Source organism: Nanorana parkeri, unplaced genomic scaffold (genome assembly GCF_000935625.1).
Source record: "Nanorana parkeri isolate BGI_ZX_2015 unplaced genomic scaffold, ASM93562v1 scaffold174, whole genome shotgun sequence".
Taxonomy (NCBI): Eukaryota; Metazoa; Chordata; class Amphibia; order Anura; family Dicroglossidae; genus Nanorana; species Nanorana parkeri.
The window spans coordinates 2,335,272-2,360,137 of NW_017306442.1; the positions used below are offsets into that span (position 1 = coordinate 2,335,272).

The 24,866-nt window shown below is 41.4% G+C and overlaps 1 protein-coding gene across 1 annotated transcript in view; it reads right to left on the reverse strand.

Moving 5' to 3' along the window:
- PCM1 (pericentriolar material 1) overlaps positions 1-22,762 on the reverse strand; it is an 88,655-nt gene extending 65,893 nt beyond the window's left edge. The window contains exons 1-5 of the mRNA XM_018554801.1: positions 22,630-22,762; positions 21,495-21,734; positions 18,215-18,487; positions 11,723-11,893; positions 11,486-11,599 (exon numbers count right to left, since the gene is read on the reverse strand). Of these exons, the coding sequence (XP_018410303.1) occupies positions 11,486-11,599; positions 11,723-11,893; positions 18,215-18,487; positions 21,495-21,734; positions 22,630-22,725 (894 nt within the window). The 5' untranslated portion in view covers positions 22,726-22,762. The remainder of the gene's footprint in view (positions 1-11,485; positions 11,600-11,722; positions 11,894-18,214; positions 18,488-21,494; positions 21,735-22,629) is intronic.
- Positions 22,763-24,866: the final 2,104 nt, after the last annotated feature.

The window sequence follows — 24,866 nt, forward strand, 5'->3', positions numbered from 1 at the left end:
TGTAGATCTTTTTAAAGGTTGTAAAAATGGTTAACTTCTGCATATTATGCAAAATCACAGTTTATGACCTTTTTTGACCTACAAATACAGATCACACAAACCAATGCAGCATTCAGGCCACATAAACGGAAAAGAAACTTAAAGTTCACATTTAGAATACACAAGTATAGGACCTGCTTATTATCAGAGCGTACCACGTCTTGAAACGCAGTTGTACATGATGTGCACATGCTTGATTAGAGATGCATATTTGTAAAGAGATTTTTAGACTATACATAAATAGAAAATCCAGTATGCTGCATTCCCTGGTGTGTGTTTGGTTACTTGCCAAACACCGATAACTACTTTGTGTCCATGTCAATTTTTAAAGAATTAAAAGACAGACTGGCTGTAGTGGAAACATTTCAAATCTATAACCGCATTCCTAGTAGTGTTCATTTTGGCAGCAACTTTCGATTTAGTTTTAGTCATATTTTAGTCATCTGAATTGTTTCAGTTTTAGTCGACTAAATATCATAAGATTTACTCTACTACATCTACAGTCGATTTAGGTCTACTAAAATCTAGTGGGTTTATAGTTAGAGTAATTTAAGAATTTCTCTAGACATTTCCAATCTCATTATACAGGTGAAACTCGAATAATTAGAATATTGTGCAAAAGTAATTGCAGTAAGTTCTGCAAAAGGGGCCCAAACCAAGTACATATGCATGCTTTTCAGAGGTCCGATATTGTTCTATGTACAATCCTTGTTTTATTGATTGCATGTAATAATCTACTTTTTTGAGGTTGTGGATTTGGGGTTCTTGAGGTTTTCATGAGCTGTAAGCCATAATCATCACAATTATGACAAATCACGGCTTGAATTATCTTGCTTTGCATGTAATGAGTCTATCTCATATATTAGTTTCACCTTTTAAGTTGCATTAGTGAAATAAATGAACTTTGCACGATATTCTAATTATTCGAGTTTCACCTGTATATTCCTAGAGAAAGACACGGATTTATCTGTTGTGATATACATGTCTTTATTTATCTTAAAATTCAATTAAACCAAGTCTGATAAAGAAACAATAATATTGAGTAATTAGATATGCATTGATTATAACAACTTGCATAGGACATTTTTCATTCTTTCAAGCATAAGTGCAACTCTAAAATATTAAAATGAAAAACTATACTGGCTGTAATGCCATTGCACATATTACCTATTAGCCATCCATTCGGGATGGAACCGAAACTAGAAGTCCAGAGAGATTAGTTCTGATTGGATCTCTTCCCAAATCTTCTCTCCCTAACATTTTAGTTTTTATTTAGTTTGTCTAGTTTTAGTCACTGAAAAAGTGTTTAAGAAAACTGACGAAAATGATTAGTTGACGAAATAAACACCGATTCCTACTACTGTAAGAAAAGTTATGGCCCATGCCTCTGTGATTCTGCTGCCCCATACTTGAAATCTCCACTGTTACTACTATACAAATATACAATACACACACATAGGTATATGCAATATGCAGAATCAATAGTGACACTATTACGCATTCTAACAACTTCCCTACAGTAGAAGACGTGGAGCCTGGACAGATTTTCCCCCCAGGGTCCCAGGAAATTTTAATAGCCTCAGTGGAGTTTGAAACCTTTCGAATTTCAGAGAATACCAAAAAATTTGTAGTAGTTTTCAATCATTTAAAGTGCTGACATGTACAACATAAAATCGGGCAACTGAATTTATTGTAAACATTTTAGCCAAGTTTTTCTCATTAACATTTTCCCATGAGTTGTGCAATTTTATATTTACAAAAAAAAAAAAGAAAAGAAAAGGGTTAGACCAGACAGGTTTACATGCAGAATTAAAGAAAGAAGCTGCTTTGCAGAAGAACAAGTACAAAAGTCTAAAATCTCAAGTGTTTTTTTTGTATTACTAAAGGAGTACTTTTATATACAACATGTATAATCTGTGTGGCCAGTAAACATCCAGATATATGCAAAGGAAGCTCATGTTTTAGTCTATTTTCCCTGCACTCAGAGGGATGTATGAGAACATAGGTTCACAGAGCCAAGTATAAAACAAAAAAACAGACAAATTAGTAAATCAACACAATCTTCAGGAAGAAATTTTAGGGCGAGTTCACACCAGCCACAGTGCCTTCCAGCCCGATTCTGGCCGGATCGCATTGCGACTGGCTCACTGTGTGGGGCGGGAGGGGGCATGGCAGTGCATTTAAGTGGATGGTAACACAGCCACTCCCTCCAGCTGCAATGCGTTGGAAACGCGTGGCACATCAATGCCTGGGTCCCGGTCACAAAAACAAAAAAAAGCAGCATTTTTTCTGACCAATTCACGGGCACTGATGTGCCACGCGTTCCCGTGCGACCGATCGCATTGCAGCAGGAGGGCGTGGCTGTGGTGCCATTCACTTCAATACACCGCCATGCCCCCTCCCACCCACAACAAAGTGAGCCGGGCGAAATGTGTTCCGGTGCGTTCCAGACAGAATCTAGCCGGAACGCACAGTGGCTGGTGTGAACTCGCCCTAAAATTTCTTCCTGAAATGGTGTGAACTAGCCCTTAAGACAAGAGAACCACACGAGTAAAGACAAAAACTGATGCTAGAAAAAAAAAAAAGACTACCATATTCATGTACTCATGCAATTAAGCAGAGCTGAAAGATCCAACGTGCACAAAAAGGAATCCATTTTTTAAAGCTTACATTTTTATTCCGGTTTGCAGCCAAATTGGGACAACAGCTACCTTGTTTCCCCCGAAAATAAGACCTACCGCGTACATAAGACCTAGTACTATTTTTTGTCATTGCTAAAATATAAGACCTACCTCGAAAATAAGACCTAGTTGTGGCCGGTGGTGGCATAAGGGGGAACTTGAAGAGCCACAGTAAACGGGAGGAAGCGAGGCGGCAGTGGAGGGAGCAGAGCCACATAAGCACATACACACCATATTTATTGCTCCATAAGACGCACTTTTCCCCCCAAAAGGATCACTTATATTAAATTGAGCGGCAGCGATTGTGTCCGCCCCCCGCCGTGGTTTTCGGGGACCGTGACCACGGTCCCCCATAGGAGCTCACCATAGAGCCCCTTGAGCAGACGAAGAACGCCATTCTTAGTCTGCTATGTGTGATTACAGAGACAGCGCCACCTGTCACAGCGGTCACTAACTGCAGCTTCTGTCACAGAAGCCCTGCGTCCTATCGTCTGGAGCGCCTTATAGAGCGTGAAATACAGTATAAGACCTACCCGGGAAATAAGACCTAGTGTGTTTTTTGGAGCCAAAAAAAATATATAAGACAGGGTCTTATTTTCGGGGAAACATAGTATTTTATACTCGTTACTTGTTCTTGGTCACATAGCAAAAAACATAGCGCCATTTCTGAAACCTCTAAAACTGAAGTTTTTCCATTCTCTGTAACTTCAAGGAGGGGGCTTGAGCTGGGTGGGGAGATGTTTACCCAAATTAACTGTAAACTAAAATTGAACAGTCTGTCCTAACAAAGGGTTAAAGATTTAGAATCCTTGTATGTTAAAAGAGAGGAAAGGCAGTCTGTCCCCCTTTGACTCAGGGATAGATTTGCTCAGAAACTGTTCAGAATAGCCTGCAGTCTGGCTAAAGGCGTACTCCAAAGAAACAGCTAAAGTCATGGGCCTGAATGAATGAATGAATGTATGTATGTATGTGTATATATTATGGGGATCGACCAGTTATCGGATAATCAGAGCCAATATTCACAAATGGTTTACATTTTATCAGTCTTAAATTGACCGATATTAGCGTTAAGTGCAGACAGTGAAGGGGAGAATCTCCGCCCCCAAGGTAAGCTTACTTACTCCTCTAGATGTCTGTTTTCCGATATGGGCATATCTTTAAATATGGTATGTAAAAAGACACCACTTGCAGGTTAAATGCATGCAATCCCTTTAGCACATGAGTTAGGAAATGCAGCTACCAGTCACAAAACAAAATTGTTAAAATGGCATGCACACTGAAGAAAGACAAAACAAACCCCCCACATCCAGCAAGCTAGCCATTTATATATATTGCCAAGTGCTGACTTAACAACCTGGACACGGGTCTTTAAATGATTTGAATGGCTTTTCACAATGAAATGGAAACAATATATAATGAAGGTTTATCTATACAGTTAGCAATAAAAAAAAAAAAGGATTCCTCACATCTCAACTGGGAACCGGACACAAAGGTTTTTTTTTCTTTTTTAACCTGAACACTCAGGCAAAAAAAATAAAAATGTAGGTAGAAGTTAGAGGTGCAACAAAATGAAAATTTAAAAAAAGAAACCGGAAAAAAAAAAATAAAAAAAAAAATGTCAGGCCGAAACCGAAAAATTTTATTTTAACTTTTTCAATTTTGTTTTTTACAAACTTTCAAATTCAATGAATAAAAAATACTTTTATTTTTTACTTTTAGGTGCTTCTGGGAAATATTAGGTGTCTAAACAGATCCCCGATATTTCCCTTTAAAAATAGAAAAAGAGATTGAGAACAGTCCTCAATCTCTTTCTGTCGCCCCTGTTATCAATGAGCAGGAATCCTCTATACTGAGTGTCCCGGTCCATTCATAACATGAGGAGATAGTGTGTTTACTGTAACCATAATCATGAATGAACAGAAGGTGATGTAGATCACTTCCCATCCATTCATAATTGAGGATATAGTAATCATACTATGTCCTCAATTATTTACAAACACTCAGCGATCACTGATTGGTGAGTGTTTGTACGTCGCGCTCCTTCACGACAATTGTCACAGGGGGCTGAGCGAGCGGAGCTCAGCCTCCTGTGACCGCGCTGACTGTCTGCGCCCACACTGTCCTCCTCCGATCTGTGATAGGAGGCTGAGCGGTGTGGGGAGAAGAGACGCCGGCCGCACACAGCGCTCTCCTCCAGCAGAGCTTGGCTGCCTGTGACATTATCTGTCCTACCCGCTGGGACACAGAGCAGCACCCAGCAGTGAGGAAAGAAAGAACGGATGCACCGATGTATCGGCCAGAAAATGACACTTTCGCCATTATGCCAAAAGTGCCATTTTCGGCCGATATATCAGTGCATCCCTAGTAGAAGTAACAGAGCGTTCCCAAACAAGAAAACCATTGTTGGAGATATAGGTAAAACCTTTTCAACTTTCAGGAAAAAAAAATTCCTCTGCATGCATGCATACATACATATGAATATCTTGCTAGATGTGACTGATGGACTCCTGAACTTGTCATTGGTCCATCCTACATTTAGAAATGCTGAGAAAGGCCACAAAGCATTGAAGATTGATTTCAGACAGAAAGGTAGAAAGAGTATAAGTACTGAGAATAAATGATTAAGATAACGTGGTAAATGATTTGAAATACTCCGTTAAATATATACCTTTAACTGTAGAAGTCGAGTGCTACATGGCCACAGCTCCCTGTCACTGACAGCTGGGCTTCCACCCTTACTTTGTGAAGAGGTAGAGATGCCAAATTCTGAAACTTTCATTTGTGAGCTGTCTAGATTGTCTTCAATGCGGGGCCGACAAAGAGATACCTCCTTTATTAAACAGTTAAGTTTGTTAGCTAACATAAGCACATGCAAACTGCATTTTAATATAAAAAAAAGAAAAAAGAAAAAAGATAACGAGGGAAATACTTTAATCTCATTTAACCATTTTTCATTCCCCGAGTGATGCTAATTACATAACTCGGGGAATGCTTGCCTCACAAATGCAAAGAGAATAATTCATTGGCTCCAATTCAATATGGTAAGATGGTCTAAACGGGAAAACTATTTAGAAGGAACATGTGAGGTATAATTTTTGACCTCTATTGAAAATGCTAGTTGCCTGGCTGCCATGCTGACCCTCTCGCTTTAATATCCTTCAGCCTGTGACTGGGAACACGTATGCAGATATGGCATACTTGTAGGGGGTCACTTGTTTAGAAACTTTTAAAGCAAGCCAGTCTTGAATTGCAAAATGCCCCAATTCTTTTTTTACCTGTATAGAGGAAATACTTACCGCTTCTAAGGCCTGCTTCGATGAATGCCACTCCGATCCAAAGAAATCCACAGTTAGTCATTTGCAGTAACAAACTACCGTGGGTTGGTCTCCTAGTCCTCCCCTCGTGCCAAGGTCCTAGGTATCATCCTTGACTCGGACCTCACCTTTCTTCCCAACATCCAATCGCTATCCAAATCCTGCCGCCTTCACCTTCGTAACATCTCCAAAATACGCCCCTTCCTCACCAACAAAACCGCAAAACTACTCATACACTCCCTTGTTATATCTCGTCTTGACTATTGCAACTTCCTCCTCATTGGCCTTCCACTACACAGGATATCCCCCTTCAGTCTATCATGAATGGTGCTGCTAGACTCATTCACTTAACCAACCATTCAGCGTCTCCATCCCCCCTCTGCCAATCCCTACACTGGCTTCCAAATCGCCCAGAGGATAAAATTCAAAATATTAACAATCAATCACTTAGAAAACCATCCACAACTCTGCCCACGGATATCTCAGACCTGGTCTCAAAATATCACCCTAAACGTCCACTCCGCTCTTCCTTAGACCTCCTGCTTTCCAGCTGCCTTGTCCACTCCTCCCATACTCACCTCCAGGACTTCTATAGAGTCGCTCTCATCCTCTGGAACTCTATACCCTAACCTGTCCATCTATCTCCCACCTTGACTGCCTTTAGGTGTTCCCTAAAGACTCATATCCTCAGGGAAGCCTATCCCACCTCAACCTAACCACTCAACCATCACGTTCTCAAATAATTCATCTCCACAGCTACCTCTTGTCTTGAATTGTATTGTGATTGTAATGTCTTCCTTATATTGTAAAGCGCTGCGCAAAGTGTTGGCGCTATATAAATTCTGAATAATAACAATAATAATAGTCCACTGTAGTGCTCTCTGGTTCCTTCTGTCGATCTTCATGTAGCAACAGAACACACCAGCGATTTGGGGATCAGCGGAAGTAGTGAGCTCTGCAGGAAACCACTAGATCAACACTTCTAAAAAGGTGTCCTGGCAGAACATTACTGTGGGCACCTACATGCATTTACTAGTAAAGACATTTGTTGAGTTTCCTTACCATTTAATTGGCTGTAAAAGTGAATCCAAGCTCCAGTTTTCACCATTAGAAGGGAAGGTTCTGCCTAAGAGCAGACACCACAACATGCATGCTGCACAGTTCTCCCACATCTATTACCATCCCTGACCAATTGGTTGGTCCAAGGCTCCACAACCCAACTGTTACCGGCTTTCCAGCCAAGGTCCTAGTTACAGACAGCCTACCAAATCCGCCTTAGAGAGTTCAACAGTAATTTCACTGCAGGAAGTTATTGCTATAGTAGTTATGGATGCGGACCTGACTTTTGACACGTGCCACCCTAGGCAGTGCTTTATGGTAGAAGCAACTAAATGGTAGGTTAGAGCATGTAATTACTCAGCACTACATACTAATTCTCATTTTACAGTCTCTTTCTTAATCAAGTTCTGAACAGAATGGTATACTGAGCAATAAACACAAACTGGAATAGATCAGTCTTTGGGAATCAGGGCCAATATGTCTGTCACATTTCACAGCCGATTCAAGAGCTGCTCAATTAAAACAAATTAATTGGAATTGGAAATCATGAAGATGTCAGCAAGGCTCAGAAAACTTAATAAAAGATTACAATCAGAGAATTTTGTGAGCGGGGTCATCCCCTGGTTTCTTATATCCAAGGGACTCCACTGGCGAGTTTTCTTTTTTTACTTGAAACCACCAGTTCTGCCACCCCAAAAGCATGGATTCTCCTTCCTCAGATATGCTGCATCTGTACAAGAGTACAAGGAGAAGAGTATCAAGGTTACTTCTGTATACTCAAAAACAGCAAAGATAGAGTAAAACCGTAAAAGGGAAAAAACATCTCCTAGTATGTCCATATCAGGTGTCACATGGGTATGGGGTGGCACCTGTGATTCATCATTGATAGGCTAAAGGCTTTTAGAGTTTATGGAAAGGGAATAAAGTTGACTATACACTGTGCATTTTTTCTCGCTCCTCAGACCTGTAGGGCAGGGACAGGGCATGCTTGATCTTGCTGAACAGCTTGATGGGGAGATCCAGGGACTGGACCCACATGTCCCACTCAGACAAAATGTTGAGATGCAGGAGCCTGGAGTATCACACACTAAGATACTACCCTGAACGAGGCCACCATCAGGCGTAAGACCTTCATGCAAAAGCTGATAGTCTGTCGGCTTCTGGACCTTAAGTTCCAAGCATGAGCTTGGAGAGTCAGCAGTTTCTCCTGGGGAAGGAAGACCCTGGACGTGTCGAAGATAAGACCCAATAACTTCAAGCAATGTGCCAGTTCCAGCATCGACTTCTGGAGATTTAAAGGCCATCTGAAGTCTTGCAGGATGCAGATTGTCCTCTGAATGTTTAACTTGAGGGTTTGTACCGACTGTTTCCTGTGCAGGACGTCATCCACATAGCCAATTATGGGAATCCCCTGGGACCGAAGTAGGACCAGGGGTCAGCACCTTGGTAAATACTCTGGGTGCAGTGGCCAGACTAAAGGGATAGTATAGTAATAGTAAGAACCAGAATAGTAAGAACCCTAACCTTGACTTTACAGACAGTGAACAGGATAAGTTAGAACCCATGGAACCTTTCTACCTCAGGGACAGAAAAACTATGACACAAGCTGCTCTAAGGCAGAGAAAAGTCTGCACGCTTCTGAGGAGACCTGGGCAGGGAGGAGGACAGGAAGTGAGGAGGCGGCTAGGAGCAAAACTCCAGCTTCTAGCCCATGGCCAGAACACTTTGAACCCAGGGAACTGAGATGAGCTGGGTTCACCAAGCACAAAAGGATAACAGACACCCCCCCACCTAAGATGGCACACCCTCTTATTGTGAAGATGGCTTGTTCCAAGCCTGGTCCTCTAAACCTGTCAAGTCCTTGTACCTGAACGGTAAGCCCTGCTTGGGCTGGAAATTGAAGGGCTGTGGTGAACGAAAGGAACTCTTCTTAAAGTAATAAGTAGAAGCTTTAGCTATTGGGAGTTTTAGGCGTCTTTCTTTTTCTTCTGGGGCAGGAGTGTAAGGAAATGTTTTGCAAGGGAGCTCTGCACACCAGCACTTCAGCCAAAGCATTCTCCACATGTGGACAGAAAAGAGACTCATTCTGGAGATTTGGTGTGGGGTATCCATCAGGCCATCAACACAGAAGCGTAAGGCAGAAGGAAAAAGTTCCAATCGGGGTCTTCAGGGTACGTGAAAATGAAACCTGGAAATCTAGACATGGTCTTTGACCTTACAAATAAGAGGCAACAGCAGGTTGCACAGCAAGACCTGCAAGGGCAAATAACGCCTTAAAGTGCATTTCCACTTTTGCAGCCAAATTGGGATAACACCTATTTTACATTTCATACATGTTCCCATTCAAATAGAAAAGAACTAAAAACATATTTTACAAAGACTACATGCAGTTTAAACTGTTTTTACTTTGGTTAGGGGTTAACATTTATTTATACTTGCTTATCTTTCATCGCACTGTTAATAGGGGCTGTGGGGGGTGAGGGGTCTGAGGTGGTTTGTCCATTGTATGTTATTTAAGTGAATCAGAGAAACACCATCCTCAAATTTCAGTACTAAGCCTTTCCATTAGGATAGATCACTGTGAAGGTGCTGAGAAAAACCTGGAACCAGCCACCCCGTCTGCTTTAACGAAACATCTTCAATTTAAAAAAATATATATTTCTTGCCTTTTTATTTTTCTGCTTTGCTGTAGGCTGCTCCTACAGCTTTGATTAATTTACCAGTGCCCAATCACCTAAAAGTAGCTGCATAACCCAGCGCTTAAGGATTTAACTCCCTATGATGTACGATCAAGAAATCGAGTTTTGTCAAATGGGGCCACACACTGGTCAGATTTTTGCAGAGTTCTGCTGACAAATTCAAACAGCACAGGGCCAAGCTTCGTTTTTCCACACATGGAACAAAAAAACAGCAAACTTACCTTAGCCAGCCTGCGCTGCTCATTCACTGTGCAAAAAGCAGGAAAGTAACACTGAGGTTGATTTAGCAGTGACTGTTCAATTAGGAAAGAGACTGCGCTGTCACCATTAGTAAATCAACTCCTATGTATTTAGCCGCTTGTCAGGAGCACCAATGTCATCCAGCTAATAATGGCAAAACGTCTGCACGCTACACTTTCACCCTCTCTGCAGGTAGTACAAAAATGTTACTTTCCCTGAAGGGTTTTATACTAAAAAGAATGCAATACAAGAGTGGGAAAACCAAAAACTCCAATTAGCTCAGAAACAGGAGCCAGCACTGTAGCCAAGAAGTTCTCATCTCTGTAAGCCCCAGGAGATACAAAAAGCCAACAGGGCGACTCCCGACTGCCTACAGTTGCAAACTCACTTTAAAAGAAATCTTTATCATACCTTAGATCTGTATGTATGCTTTTCATCAAAAATTACCTGGACACAACAATATTAAATATGTGCCAAGCTGGGCAATGTTTCTGAATTCTAGCGTAAAGCAATTACATTTATGGCCAAGACCTGAGTAAAAGGTACCACACCCCTTGAACACCGCAGTGTGCGGCTCTGGGGCGATCAATGTGCGGCTCTGGGGTGATCACAGCCGCCCCAGAGCTGCACCCCAGTGTGCGGCTCTGGGGCGGCTGTGCTGGATACCGGGGGCCCAGGAGGGTGTGAAGTACTGGGAGCCCTCCATCTCTGGCTGTGGTGATCACTCTCTCTGAAGTCATAGGAGCCCCTTTGCTTCCCTGAGTGTCTGACTTCTACCTCCTATTTGCCTGCCATTGGGTCACTGGTCCTTGCTCCTATCCTTCTCTCTCTCTCCCCCCCCCCTGAATTTTGGGGCCCTGTCCGGACTGGTCCTTCTGAGCGCATACGCATCAACCTGCTAAAAAAAAATAAAAAAAAAAAAAAAATCGATATCCTCCCATTTCCTGATGAAGCACTTTTCAGCGCGAAACGTTGAAATCATGCGACTCCTCCTCTTTCAGAAATAACCAATCATGTCTGTTCTTTGAATCATGTTAACACATCTTTATCATGTATTTTTGTATTGCCCAATTAGTGGAGGTAGTCTGTTAAAAGGAGATCTCTGATCAGATGCTATTTGCAAATGAATTTTATGAACTGAACATTTTTTTACCATCACTTTTTTTATACTCTCTACTGCCTTGGAATTGTCATTTCTGGGACCTAAAACCCCCCATCTATTTCTGTTTGTGATCATTCTAAATTCTAGTGTAATCAAAGTAAAATGAATTTGACCAAGTTTAACAGCAAATTGAGGGGGAAATGAATTATACGGTAAACTGGCATAGAATTATTAATGGATCATTTTCTAAAAACCAATGAAGTGTGACCTAAACAAATACACATATCTAAACTGAAGGGACACACACACACACACTTAAAAGGAACCGGGTATTTGAAAAAATGTGCTTACCGTGGTATCTGAAGCCTCAGACTGCACATCAATGTTTAGTGATGTGCTCTCAGCTACAGAACCAGATCCCACTGCTGAATCTATAGTGCGAATATCTTCCTCATTTTCACTAGCCTGAAATATGGTATTGATATAAAATATTTTAAAAGATTGAAAAATAAAAAAAAGGGAGACAAAGCAAACGTTTTTAAAATGTCATCAGACACAAAACATGCAGTCAGTAAAAGTCACACTTACAAGCATTGTTTGAAGAAATTTAAGGTAACACTTTTCCTGGGCTTTTAGATGGCCAATTAAGTTTGACAAGCGTTCCACATTTGCAGACCTTTCATTTTTCTCAACAAGGTCATCTCTCATGGAAGTGGCCTTAGAGATATAGTTGCGAATCTGTACAAGTCTACTCACAACCTACAGAAAAAGGCATGAAGGGTAACTACTTGATGAGGAAGTTCTGAGTGGTGTGTGTGTGTGTGTGTGTGTGTGTGTGTGTGTGTGTGTGTGTGTGTGCCAGGCACATTGCAAGAGAACAAAGAATGAATGGATGTTTGGAGTAATCCTATAGTAGGATACATAAAAGCAGATGGTACAATTAGTCCGTTTATGGTCTTGAATGTACAGCTTTCCACAAATCACATGCAAACAGCCCGATAATAATATATGGAACAGAAAAAACAAAAAAGCAAAAATGTGCAAAAACTAACCTCAAAACCTGTTTTAAATTCAAGGTAAATAATAGAAGAGAAGAACATATAGTTCCACAGTCTCCAGATAACAAAGCTGTAATCATTTCTGCGTCACTTGCAGGAAGTAACTAGCAGGCCAATTTTATCATGGCAGAAATAATGTGGTACAGCCCAGCGGCGATCCAATCCAAATAATACACTACATTTAATGGTTTGTTTTAATGACACTATTTAGTTGATTGAGAGAGTCTGAAGTAAAGTGCTCAGTGCTCATAGTGTTATTCCAATTCCAGCAAAGAATATGGTTGCTTGGGTACTGCATTTCTGTAAGTCAGCCTTGTGTACGGGGTATAATGTATAAAGGTTGTTGGGAAACATTCCCTTGACTAAGGAGTCTGAAGAAGTATTAAAGTGACACCAACTGCAAGAACTGTGGATCCTCAAATCATCTCTGAATTTGTGCTGACACTGTCCTTCCTTCTGGAGGGTGGCTACTTTTGTTCCCCATGGTCCCTGTATGTGTTGTAAAGTAGCCACCACTCCAAGCTCACTCCTATGATAGACTATAACTTCAATACAAATTAGTAAAATAAACATGAGATGGTAGGTCATCAAAAGGAGTGATCTTGGAGCGGTGACTACTTTATAACACACAGGGACCATGGAGAACAAAAGTAACCACCCTCCAGAAGGAAGGACAGTTTCAGCATGAGTTCAGAGATTATTTGAAGACCTAAATCCGGGTGATACACAAATAAGATACATTGTTGTTAATAGTTAGGTTACTTGAATATATTTTTAAGATTTAACTCCTGAGTTTATTGCCACTTTAAAATATACATTTAGGCACAACACAAAAACTAAAATATTAATGCATAGGGCAATTTTTAGCTGGTGACAATCAGCTTTCCATCACAAAAACAGCCAACTGAATCTTAGATCATAGCCTGGTGTCAATAGACACTCTCAGGTGGTGGGTTGCCTTTACAATTGAAAGTTGGCTGAACTGGCTTGATAACTGATTTATGTGTGGCCAGCATGACCCCCTGCACACTTGCCATTTAATTGTCAAATGTCAGAATTAAGGATGCACAGATACTGTTTTGTCAGCATCGTGTACCGATATTTTTCTCAGCACACGCCGATACAGAAAGTACCATTAGGAAGCTGGACGGCCTGCAATGACTTGGCCCGGCTTCCCGATTAGCCAGGCAGCGTGTAATGACTCGCCACCCAGCTTTCCGACTAGCCAGGAAGATGTCTCCATACTCCCTCGTCACCAGGTGACTAGAAAGTATGGGGCCAGCTTTCTGGCCAGTGAGGAAGCCAAGGGGCACATTCAGTGGACAATGCAAGAGTCAAATTTGGGTGTTTTTGGTATATGTTTAAGCAAATTTGTCATGCAGCTCCAAGCAGACAAACCTTCCACAGCCACCACTAACAACATGCAAAATGCTCACCTTGAAACAACTAAGCTTGTAATGTAATCCCAAAGTGTAAAAATTATCTTAACGTTGTACTCCATATAAACAAATCATGTCTTAATACAAAAAGGAATGTGTATATTAACTTAACTTGGTGTTCCTTTGTATTTCTTCCAGATCTGTGAAGTAATCCAGTCCGAAACTTTCTTTGTACATGACTAGATACTGTTGCTCACCTTCCTTGTGCAGGGTGACTGTTCTTGTATTCACCCCCCCCTTTCTAGATTTCAGGCAGCTGGTATTGGGGGGACCTTCTGGGTCCCTCCCACAGCTCTGTACAGGCTACAGTGATGATCATTGCAACTAATACCCAAGTTCGCACAGACATTTGAGGCACACATAGATACAGTGGGTATAGAAAAGAATCACCCCCTTTAAAAATAATCACATGTTGCTTTGCAGCCTGAAATGGTAAATACAGCTGGATAAATCAAAAACTGTGTCTCAGTGCAACTTATAACATCCAAGTGAAAGATATAACACCAACATGTCAGAAAAAAAATAATAATTCAAAAACAGAATCACCGAGTTGGAAAAAGGATCACCCCTCCTAAAAATGAATTGGAAACTCAATCAGGTGTAGCTGATCACTTTCTCAATGACACACAAAGCCATTTGACTTTCAACTGTGATCATCTGTGGGGGTCATTTTCATTAGCTCAGCATGAAAAGAGCTTTCCGAAGCACTTCAGTCCCTGGTAGTGCAACTGAAGCAATCAACTATGGGTGGCAAAAACACTGTCAGAAGATCTCTAGGATAAAGTTGTGGACAGGCGCAAGTCAAGAGATGGATACAAAAACATTTCAAAAGCTTTATCAATGCCTAGAAGCACAGTGAAGTCTTATTAAGAAGTGGAAGGTATTTGGTACAACACAGACTCTCCCTGGATCAGGATGTCGCTCCAAACTGGATGAAAGAGCCAGGAGGAAACTGGTCAGAGAGCTAACCAAGAGGCCTCCAGCAACTCTAAAGTAGCTGCAGGAATTTATGACAAAGAGTGGTGTGCATGTGACAACAATATCACAAAATCTCCACAAATGTGGCTTGTATAGGAGGGTTGCAAGAAAATAGCCTCCTCAAGAAAGGCCACATGGAAAAAGGTGTTCTGGTCAGATAAGACTAAAATTGAATTGTTTGGCCTCAACAGCAAATGTCTGCTGGAGATCCAATACAGCTCACCATCCAAATAACACCATTCCTATAGTAAAGCATGGAGGTGGCATTATCCTGTTATGGGGGTGTTTCTATGCAGCAGGGACTGGAGCACTTGTCAGGATAAAAGGATGGGGCAAAATACCGTCAAATTCTTGAGGAAAATCTGCTGCCCTCTGCCAGAAAGTTACATAGTTACATAGTATTTGAGGTTGAATAAAGACATTAGTCCATCAAGTCCAACCTATACTCCGGCAATTTGTTCTCCAAACCCTGTGTGAGCAAGTTGTCAATGGGAAGAAGGTTTACCAATGACCCAAAGCACACAGCAAGAAGAATGACAACACAGTGGTTGAAGGAGGAAAAGGTGAATGTCCGTGCATGGCCTAGTCAGAGCCCAGACTTGAACCCCATTGAAAATCTGTGGAATGACTTGAAGACTGCAGTCCACAAACGCTCACCATCAAATGTAACTGAACTTGAGCAGTTCTGCAAAGAAGAGAGAGCAAATATTGCAAAGTCTAGATGTGCAAAGTTAGTATAGACATATCCCAACAGACTAAAGGCTGTAATTAAAGCAAACGGCGGCTCAACAAAATACTGACACAAGGTCACCCTTTTTTTATTTTTTTCTGACATGTTGGCGTTTCAGTAGATCTTTCAGTTGAATGTTCTAAGTTGCACCTAATAAGTACAGCTGGATAAAACAAAAACTGTCTGCCTTGATTTCAGGCTGCAAACAAAATGTGATTTTAAAGGGGGCAATTCTTTTCTATACCCACTGTGAGGTCGTTGAGCAATATATTTTAATAAACATTTTTGTGAGCAGAATTAAGCTTTCATTTTAGTTTTTTACTTTTTGCAGGACAGTTCACAAAAAAAAAAAAAAACATGGAGGCTGCATTGCTAGCCTCCTCAGAATGAAAGTTGCCTGCATCTGCTAGAGTCTGAATTCCTTATCTGTGTACTTGTTCCAGGTCTGCGATTCAAAAGCACAAGACAAGAAATAAATATTTTCAGCATCAGAGCTGACAATGGCAGCCTCTCTCTCCTTAAAGTGAGTGAAATACACTCATCCCCATAGTTAGAGCTGATGTGCGACACTGCAGCTTTCACACGCTGGGTCTATAGATTGGGAATTGAGCGAACACATACCACTGACAGCTCACCTCTTCTCCCTGCAGAGAGTGATGACTGTTAGTCATCAATCCCCACAGGGATTGCCCCCTCCCCTCTCTGTTCCTCCAGCACTCATTGGAGGGAGAGACCAGGGAGGGGGCGGGTACAGCTGGCTCCTGCTCTAGAGAGGCAGAGCAAGCTGTCAATCAGGCAGCCGGGTGGATCCTGACAATATTGTTGGGATCTTTCAGGGTGCAGCGTGGCTCTGAGCTGTCAGCTTATAGTGGGCAGAGTTTTGTGTCACATTAAGACATTAGTAGATGTACTCCTGTGACCCAGAAGAGAACTAATAACAAAAAAGGTTTGGGGAGAGTCCTCTTTCAAGGCTCGTTCACATCACATCAGTTGAGCACCAATTTTATGCTCAACGTCAAAGCAGATATTAAAGAATTGTTTGTAAGTGCCCTGTTCAATAAAATGCAGACGTGCTTCTATTTTTTGCAACACACCTCAACTAAGCTCCACTGCGGCGCATAGAAGTGAATGACATGTAGTAACCTTATTGAAATGCCATTTTGTGACATTTTGATAAAGTTAAACAAAGTAAACCGTGCCTTGCATTGTAAGCAAAACACTGTCTCTACACAACAGACACTAGACCACTCATTTATTGTGAAGGCTAGTGTAAGCCTAGAGGTAAATAGAAAGCAATTACAAGAACATAAGCAAGTTAAAAAGTAGTAAATTTGCAGTCTAAACGACATGCTTTAGAATAGGACACGTTGATAATTGACGGAGCATGTCACTCTTCAGATATTCATTTAACTGCAACCAGGTGGGAACGCTACTTTATATGTTCTGGTCCTGTAGTAACCTACAGGACTACTGGTTCAAAATCTTTCGGATCCTTAGTGGCGTCATTGGAGCTCATATCGCTCCTAACTCTGCGTTAGCACTTCTAAATCTAGGAATAGATAATATACCGTCTCCTAACAAAATGGTTACCACGCACATACTGTTAAGATGCTCATACACTGTACGATTCTCGTATGAGAATCGCGGGATTTCCGCGATCGTACGATAATCGTACAGTGTATGGAAGGGCGTGCGACCGTTTCTACTGTACGTTCGCACGTCTTCCGTCTGACAAGCAGGCTTAAAACCCCGCCGAGAATCGTACGATTCTCGGCGGGTTAGTGGCCTGCTTGTTCGACAACTGCCGAACGGGCCGGTATGCGTGCGCACGCGCACACTGCCCGTTTGCAGTGATCGGAAGCCCGCCTCTCACTGCAGTCATCAGAAGCCCGCCCCTCAGCGGGGCGGGCTTTCGATGATCGCAAGTACGATCTGCCTGTCCAAGATGGACAGATCGTACGAGCTTTTAATAAGCTTACGACCATCGCAAGACAAAAAAGTCTTGCGATGGTTGTAAGGTGTATGGGCACCTTTAATATCCAAACTCCAAATAGCAAGAAACTGGAAATCTACTGACCCTCCTACGACTGGCGAGGTCCTTAAATTGATTCACATGCATTACAATTATGAGAGAATTGTGGCACATCGCCAATCTACCTTGGTTAAATTAAATAGAATCTGGTTACCATGGACTACTTGGTATAATCCCCCTGGCTGATACATTACATATTGATGTTTTCTTAACCTATGTACTGGAATTTCTTATCCGTTTTGTTTAATTTGTACTGACTTTGCATTTATTTTACCCATCTGTGTTTTACTCTGTATATCATAAGTATATTCACTGTAATTATCTTTAATACCCCCATGCTCGGGATACTGTACTACAGAATTTGTCTGTTAATTACCTTCAAAACCCAATAAAAACCATTTGACTCCGATATTCATTTAGACAGTTGAGGGAGTGGATAAGGACCACCTTAGCTGACATATAAATGCAGCAACAACACACAGAGGACGGTATAGGATGTGCTGCCATTGCTCCACAACACTGAAGCTCTAGATGCTAGAAATGTGCCAGAGTGTACGCATCAACACGCCATGCATTCCATGCCACACTGACAAACCAAAATATTACAAAAATTGATTTTCCTAAAGTGTCAAACAACCTCACTTGTACCATCCAGTATTTATTAAATGAAGTCCCTACATGGATGCCATTTTCCAAAACATCCCTGAAATGCAAGAACGTTTCTGAAACTGATATATTAAAGTGTGATATCATATACAGCTCTCTTTCAGGCCGCTTGTAGAAAGAGCTGTAGTACTGTTCTAGTATCAGTATGCCAGCAATGCTCAAGAAATGGAACTATACCTGACTACTGTCAATGGCTGCTTCTCCTCTTGCATCATCTGACAAAGAGGCCTGAAAATTGTGCACCAAATCTTTAGCAAAGGCGGACGTTAGGAAGTCCTTGGGCAAGGATGACACACTGGTTTCTCTCTTTGGAGGACTTGCTGTTTTAGCCTTGTCTTTATTAGTGTTCAGCTGCAGCGGTAGAAAGTTGAAAGGTTTCCGGTTCTCAGAAAGCTGCCGTTTGTTATTTGCTGCCGTTGCTCTGCCTTGGGAGTCGCTCCCAATGCTCCTCTGCAAAGGGAAATATAAGTCAAATACATATTTGTGCAGAAACGAGATGCGCGACATGGGTTTAGCAGATCCTGCATAATAAGCAGCCATTTTTATGGCTACTGAATGTGCCCAAGGATTCTGCAGAATCCCGATTACAGCTTTCAAACAAAAACATAGTTAAATTACACATATGTAAACCGATTGATTGAGATATATATTTATACTCAAACCCAAGTACAAAAAACTATTATGTTGCAGATTAGTAGTCTTTGGATGTGGTGGCTGCAACAGTTTCCTTATTTCAAGTGACAGGTTTATCAAGTAAATTTTTAGAACAATTCGGAAAAATACCCGCTGATCGTCAGAAATCTTACACTATGTCCTGGTCCTTCCTGTGCTCTGAAAGGAAACCCCAAACAATGTTTCAGCCATCATCTGTGAACTACAAAGCAATGCATCTCTATGTAATGGAGAGGAACAGAACAGGAGCAGTTTCTGGTCCAAATCAGGAGAGCAACTTAGGGTGATAATGCTTCTATATAGATATATAGGTACCCTGAGCGCTGGGACCCTTGCACAGTATGTTGTTATTGGCAGGATCACCAGGTAGAAATACATTTAAAAGTGCCTGAAAAAGGAACATGAATGCAGCGACCACACCTACAGACTGATAACCTGCAAAATGTAAAACATTTTTTTGGATTTACTTATTATTTACCTGCCAATGGGATTTGTCACAGCATGCCCGCTATTACTTTTCTACATTTCCTAACCAGAAACCCTCCATTGTGTTACTCTGGAGTGGGTTTCACTATGTTGCAGGGCCTGACTCCAGTGCCAAATGTCATCCCGATGTCCAGTTCCTTAGTGGACAAACGTAAGGGCTTGCCCAGGCAAATGGCAATCAGTAGGGACTTGCCCTAGAAAGAGAAGTCAGGCCACTGTAACAAGGTAAAATGGTTCCAAGTCGACACAGAGCATAGCGTTCTGGATTACAAAGGTAAGGGGCAACACTATCTTACTGACGAACACTCTCCCATAAATGTCTGAGAGTTTATAACCAGTGGATTACAGGAAGCTGATGGTGACGAACTTGTACAAGTCATATTTTAAAATCCATCATATGATAGTCAATGCCTGCCTTATATGAAGCTTCTTTATATAAGCCTGGATTCAGCTTTAGAAGGTTCAAACATGCAACATTTCAAAATAGTGTTCAATATAAAACTATGATTATAAAAGAGACTTTTTGTGCAATAATAAAAGATACACATGCATATAACATAAAGTCCAGGTGTGCCTTGCAGAGTATATAGAACCAATCACTTCAGTAGCTGTCAACTGTGCAGTGCATTATATACACTATGCCACCATAACACAGCACACTACATGCACTGTGCATTATATACTCCATGCTGCTTCATTACATAAACTGTGCCTACAGCATACATCCATCATATTACATGGCATCAAATACAGCATTTACTGTGCTATACATTATATTTATATCTACAGGGCTCCACTCAATACACTGAGCTGTATGTACTCTAACTGCTGTGCGTTATATGCTACTCAATGTTCCACTGAATAAACTGTGCCATACATTAACCATCCTGCTGTGTTGGCTATACTGAAAGCTGCTCCAATGTACATCACATACCCTAAACACAGCTTCTCACTAGGGGAATTTTCTAATGAGCTCAGTTCAGATGGTATTCATATTTCTTATAACAAGATTGTTCGAGCAGTTCACACTTTTAGATAATAAATAATAATAAAAAACATAAGATGCTGCTTGGAATAAGGCCTCGTTCACACCAGACACAGTGTGTTCCAGCCCGATACTGCATCGCGGCTGACTCACTATGTTGTGGGGCAGGAGGGGGTGTGGCGGTCCCTTGAAGTGAATGGCACTGTAGTAACGCCTCCGGCCGCACAGGAACGTAAGGCACTTCAATGCCTGCGGTCTGGTCCGAACAAAATAGTGCTTGCAGCATTTTGACCAGACCGCAGGCATTTATGTGCCTTGCGTCCCCCTGCAGCCAATCGCATTGCGGCCGGAGGGGGCGGCTATGGTGCCATTTACTTCAATGGACCGCCACACCCCCTCTGCATCGTGGCTGACTCACTATGTTGTGGGGCAGGAGGGGGTGTGGTGGTCCATTGAAGTAAATGGCACCGTAGCCGCGCCCTCCGGCAGCAATGCGATCGGCCGGAAGGGGACGCAAGGCACACCAATGCCTGCGGTCTAATCAAAATGCTGCAAGCACTATTTTGTTCGGACCAGACCGCAGGCATTGAAGTGCCTTACGTTCCTGTGCGGCCGGAGGCGTTACTACAGTGCCATTCACTTAAAGGGACCTCCACGCCCCCTCCTGCCCCACAACATAGTGAGCAGTGCCCAATGCGGTGCAGTACGTTCCAGCCAGAATCGGGCTGGAACGCACTGTGTCTGCTGTGAACGAGGCCTCAACAAAAACCCTAATTGGTGGGTAATAGTAATGACTGTAAACAAGTCAAAGGGAGTTATTGGCTTACAAAGTTAAGTACATGCTTTAATAATCTTGAAAAACAAGGCTGTACACTTTACCTTCTCTCCCTGAAAATGATTGCTGATCCTAGTCTATTTCTGCCTCTGTACCATCCAGTACTTTACTCCGTTTTACCATCATAATGCTCAGTGCCCAAGATGGACGCATGTTAGCAAGAAAAGGTAACAGACAGCACTTTGTGGTAATGGCTCTTAGTTAGGACTTTTATCTTGAAAAAGTTCAAAACGAAGGACAGCTTTACTTTGACATTTACAGACAGAAACTTGTACTTTATATTTAAGAAACAAATTGATGGTAATAGAAGTTGGTTTGTAGGTAAAATACGATCAAGCACATCAAACAATTAGTCTGTCAATAACACCTCGTAACAACATTAGGGCTGCAATCACTCATTTTTAATAAGGAGAAAAGAAAAAAAAAAAACATAAGAATGAACTAAAAACAGATAATATAAAGTGTGTAAGGCAACACACCTGGTCCAAATCCCCAAAATTGATTTTCTGCTTGAGTCTTTCCAATTCTGCCTGTTCTGGGACAGACATCTGGGACACGTATCTGGTATGTGGATAAGTATGTGGTGTTCTTGTCCTCCTGCGGCCAACACCAGGAGATGACCCTGGAGAGATGTCGTTTGTGAGTCGTGCCTCACACTCCATGCTAAACTTCTTCTTGTTTTTCTCTGATGATCGGTTAGCTTTCTGCCCACTCCAGTCCTTAAAAAAAAGGCAAAAAGCATGAAAGCAGCATTTATTAAATCACAATTCCTTTAACGTATATCTAAAAGGCAAAATTGTTTTTGTTTGTTCAGGTATTCTAATTCGCAAATCTTAAAGCGTATCTATTTTTTTAGTTGGCATAGAGTTTTTTTTGGCTGTCATTTTCTTTTACTTGCTTTCAGAAAACACAGCAGAAAGTCAAAGAAGATCTTCAAAATGAAGAGAAATCCTTTCTTAGGACAGATGTCACTGGTAAGTGCCCCCACATGTAGTCTCCATTAAAAGCCCTTTTAACAGGGTGACAATGCAGAAGCACAACAGAGACAGGAACAGAGCGTTGTCACCTATTTTGCAGGACCACCAGGTATTATTTTAATGCTGTGAAAAAAAAGGAAGGGGGGGGGGGGGGGATTTTGCTTGTTTGGCACAGCGGCCATTCAAAGAACGCCTAGTATTTTTTATCAATGAACACAAGGCATTCTTTGAATGGACGAGGAGTGGCGACATCATGATTCACCCCTTGCCCAATCAGAGTTCAGCTCTAATTTTAATGTGTATAGAAAGGAAAGCGTGGGTTTAAAGGGGTTCAGTTCATTTCATTTAATGTGATTTTTACGTCCTAGGAGCTTTATTGACAAAGTTGGTGTCAGGGAAAGATTTGCTCCTTGCATGGCCTGGAAAAGAAGCTCTCTAATCTTGTTCCCCTCTGGTCAGAAGTCCATACAGGCTCACCTGCTGTTCACGTGGGCTGAAGGGAAAGCATGCATCAGTTTTAGACAGCACCAATTTTTTTTAGATGCCCTTCTTTGTGTTTTTGGTATATTATCTCTCAAGCAGGTACATAGTAGATACAAAATGAAAATGACAAAACATTATGAATAATAAAGTATACCAGATTATTCAGCCTGTCCTCCAAAGATTCCTGACTCCAGTTAGGCAGATCGTGATCCAGAACTCCTTCCTCAGGTGTTCCTCCCCCTGTAGCCATGTTGTAAACAAGTGCTTTGTAGAGAATGGTGACTCAAAACCTGCAAGTGAATTTACAAAATGTATTTTTAAAAACTTCACAATAAGTTGTCAAAGCAAACACAATGAGGAAGGTGCAGTACTGAGACAGGCGCCGGGCTCCTCCTCCTCCTCTGGCTGACCCTGCCTCACTATTTTCTTTAGCGGATCTATAGTCAAAACTTTTCTTTTTAAGTTTTGGATACAGTAGGGAAAGGTTTAAACCCTATCAGGTTATTTTTTGTTGATGAGATTTCCCTTCTGTCCTGAAGTAACAAAAAATTAAAGGAATCTCCCCAAAAAGAGGGGAATCCCGTCTTAGACAGTCGTCACTGAAACATTTGTCCCAAGTGGGCAATTTACCCTGATTAACTCTTGCTCTGTTGACGACCCATCACTTTCTGCCTTGGGGAGAATTATCACCAGGACCAACCGAGAGAGAGAAACTTAAGTTTAGGTCTGCATTAAAGAATAAGATCACCCAGATGGAGATTTCCACACTGAGTAGACAGCAGTGATCTGAATCATCTTAGAGCAACAGGATAATGTAATGTTGAGATTTCTTTACAGGATTTTTCTAGCACTTGCAGAAGCTGCAACCATTAAACCTCAACTCCAGTCAGAAATGTAAAAGCACTTTAGTGAATGTCATACCCAAGCCTGCATCAATATGGACTGTTTTTTTACAAATAGTTCTGCAGTAACTGAATAATCCATTTCTTATTCTCTGCTTTCCATGGCTCGCTCCCTTTCATATCCTGTTTAGAAGAACAGTGGCCTATGCCCTCTCCTTCCTAGAGGCTACTAGACTTGTAACTGTCCCGTGTAGTTCATTCACATGAGCAACTCATGAAGTGGGTGGACCTGTGCTGATCAGGCTTATGTCTGGCCTGGCATAGGTGATTTCTAGGTCCGGGGACTCCCCATTTGTCCTGCCCATCCACACCTGCCAGGTTTTGCAGTCTGCCGATACCCACATCCTGCCCATTGCATCATGAAAATTGCAGTTAACCCCAGTGCGCCAAATATCCCTGCTCCAACTTGTAAGGTAAAAAAGAGTAACTGAAGAGAACACATTTTTCTAAAGGCAGAATTCGGCTAAAAGAAGTAAGAATAAGGAAACCCGCCTGTCCGTGTTGTGTTTGAGGTAGGGAAGCTTAGGGTGAATTTTTGCAGCATATTGGAGTTCACCTTTAAGAAGCCAATAAAGTGTTTGACTCCTTGTGATATACTCTCAGTAATGCAAACTAAAGAAGCAGAAGAAAAGAGACCGCCCTCTAATGGGCTGAGCAATCACCAGCATCCACCTAAAGATGAAAGAATACTGAACTTTCCCTGACACTTACTCTTGTTCTTTGGACTTTACACAGCCTATACAGGATGCTACATTTGTCATATAGTTCTCCATTAGCCTGTTACATAAAACAAAACATTGCCACCAACATGGAACAACATCCGCTGGTACCTATTAAATGACACAGTATAAATATTTTCCATAATGAAGAATTACTGTTTATAAAAAGGTGGAGAACATAAACTAAAAGGAATCACTAAGCAAGATCCATCCCATATGATTCTACATATGAACTATGTCTATACATCTATAAGATCCATCCCATATTATTCTACATATGAACTATGTCTATACATCTATAAGATCCATCTCATATTATTCTACATATGAACTATGTCTATACATCTATAAGATCCATCTCATATTATTCTACATATGAACTATGTCTATACATCTATAAGATCCATCTCATATTATACTACATATGAACTATGTCTATACATCTATAAGATCCATCTCATATTATACTACATATGAACTATGTCTATCTATAAGATCCATCCCATATGATTCTACATATGAACTAGGTCTACAAGATCCATCCCATATTATTCTACAGATAAGCTGTTTCTATGCCTTGTCAGCAGAAGATGGACAGTCACAAAGCATGGATATGGATTTAGACCATAATCATATCAATATATGCAGTGTTACTTTTAGAAACATAATTAGCAAACACAAGAATAACAAACCCGTCCATTTCATACCGGAGAGGTAGATGAGAGGATGGAGGGGTCTAAGCTCAGCCCCTCCCCCACACCATGGAAAAA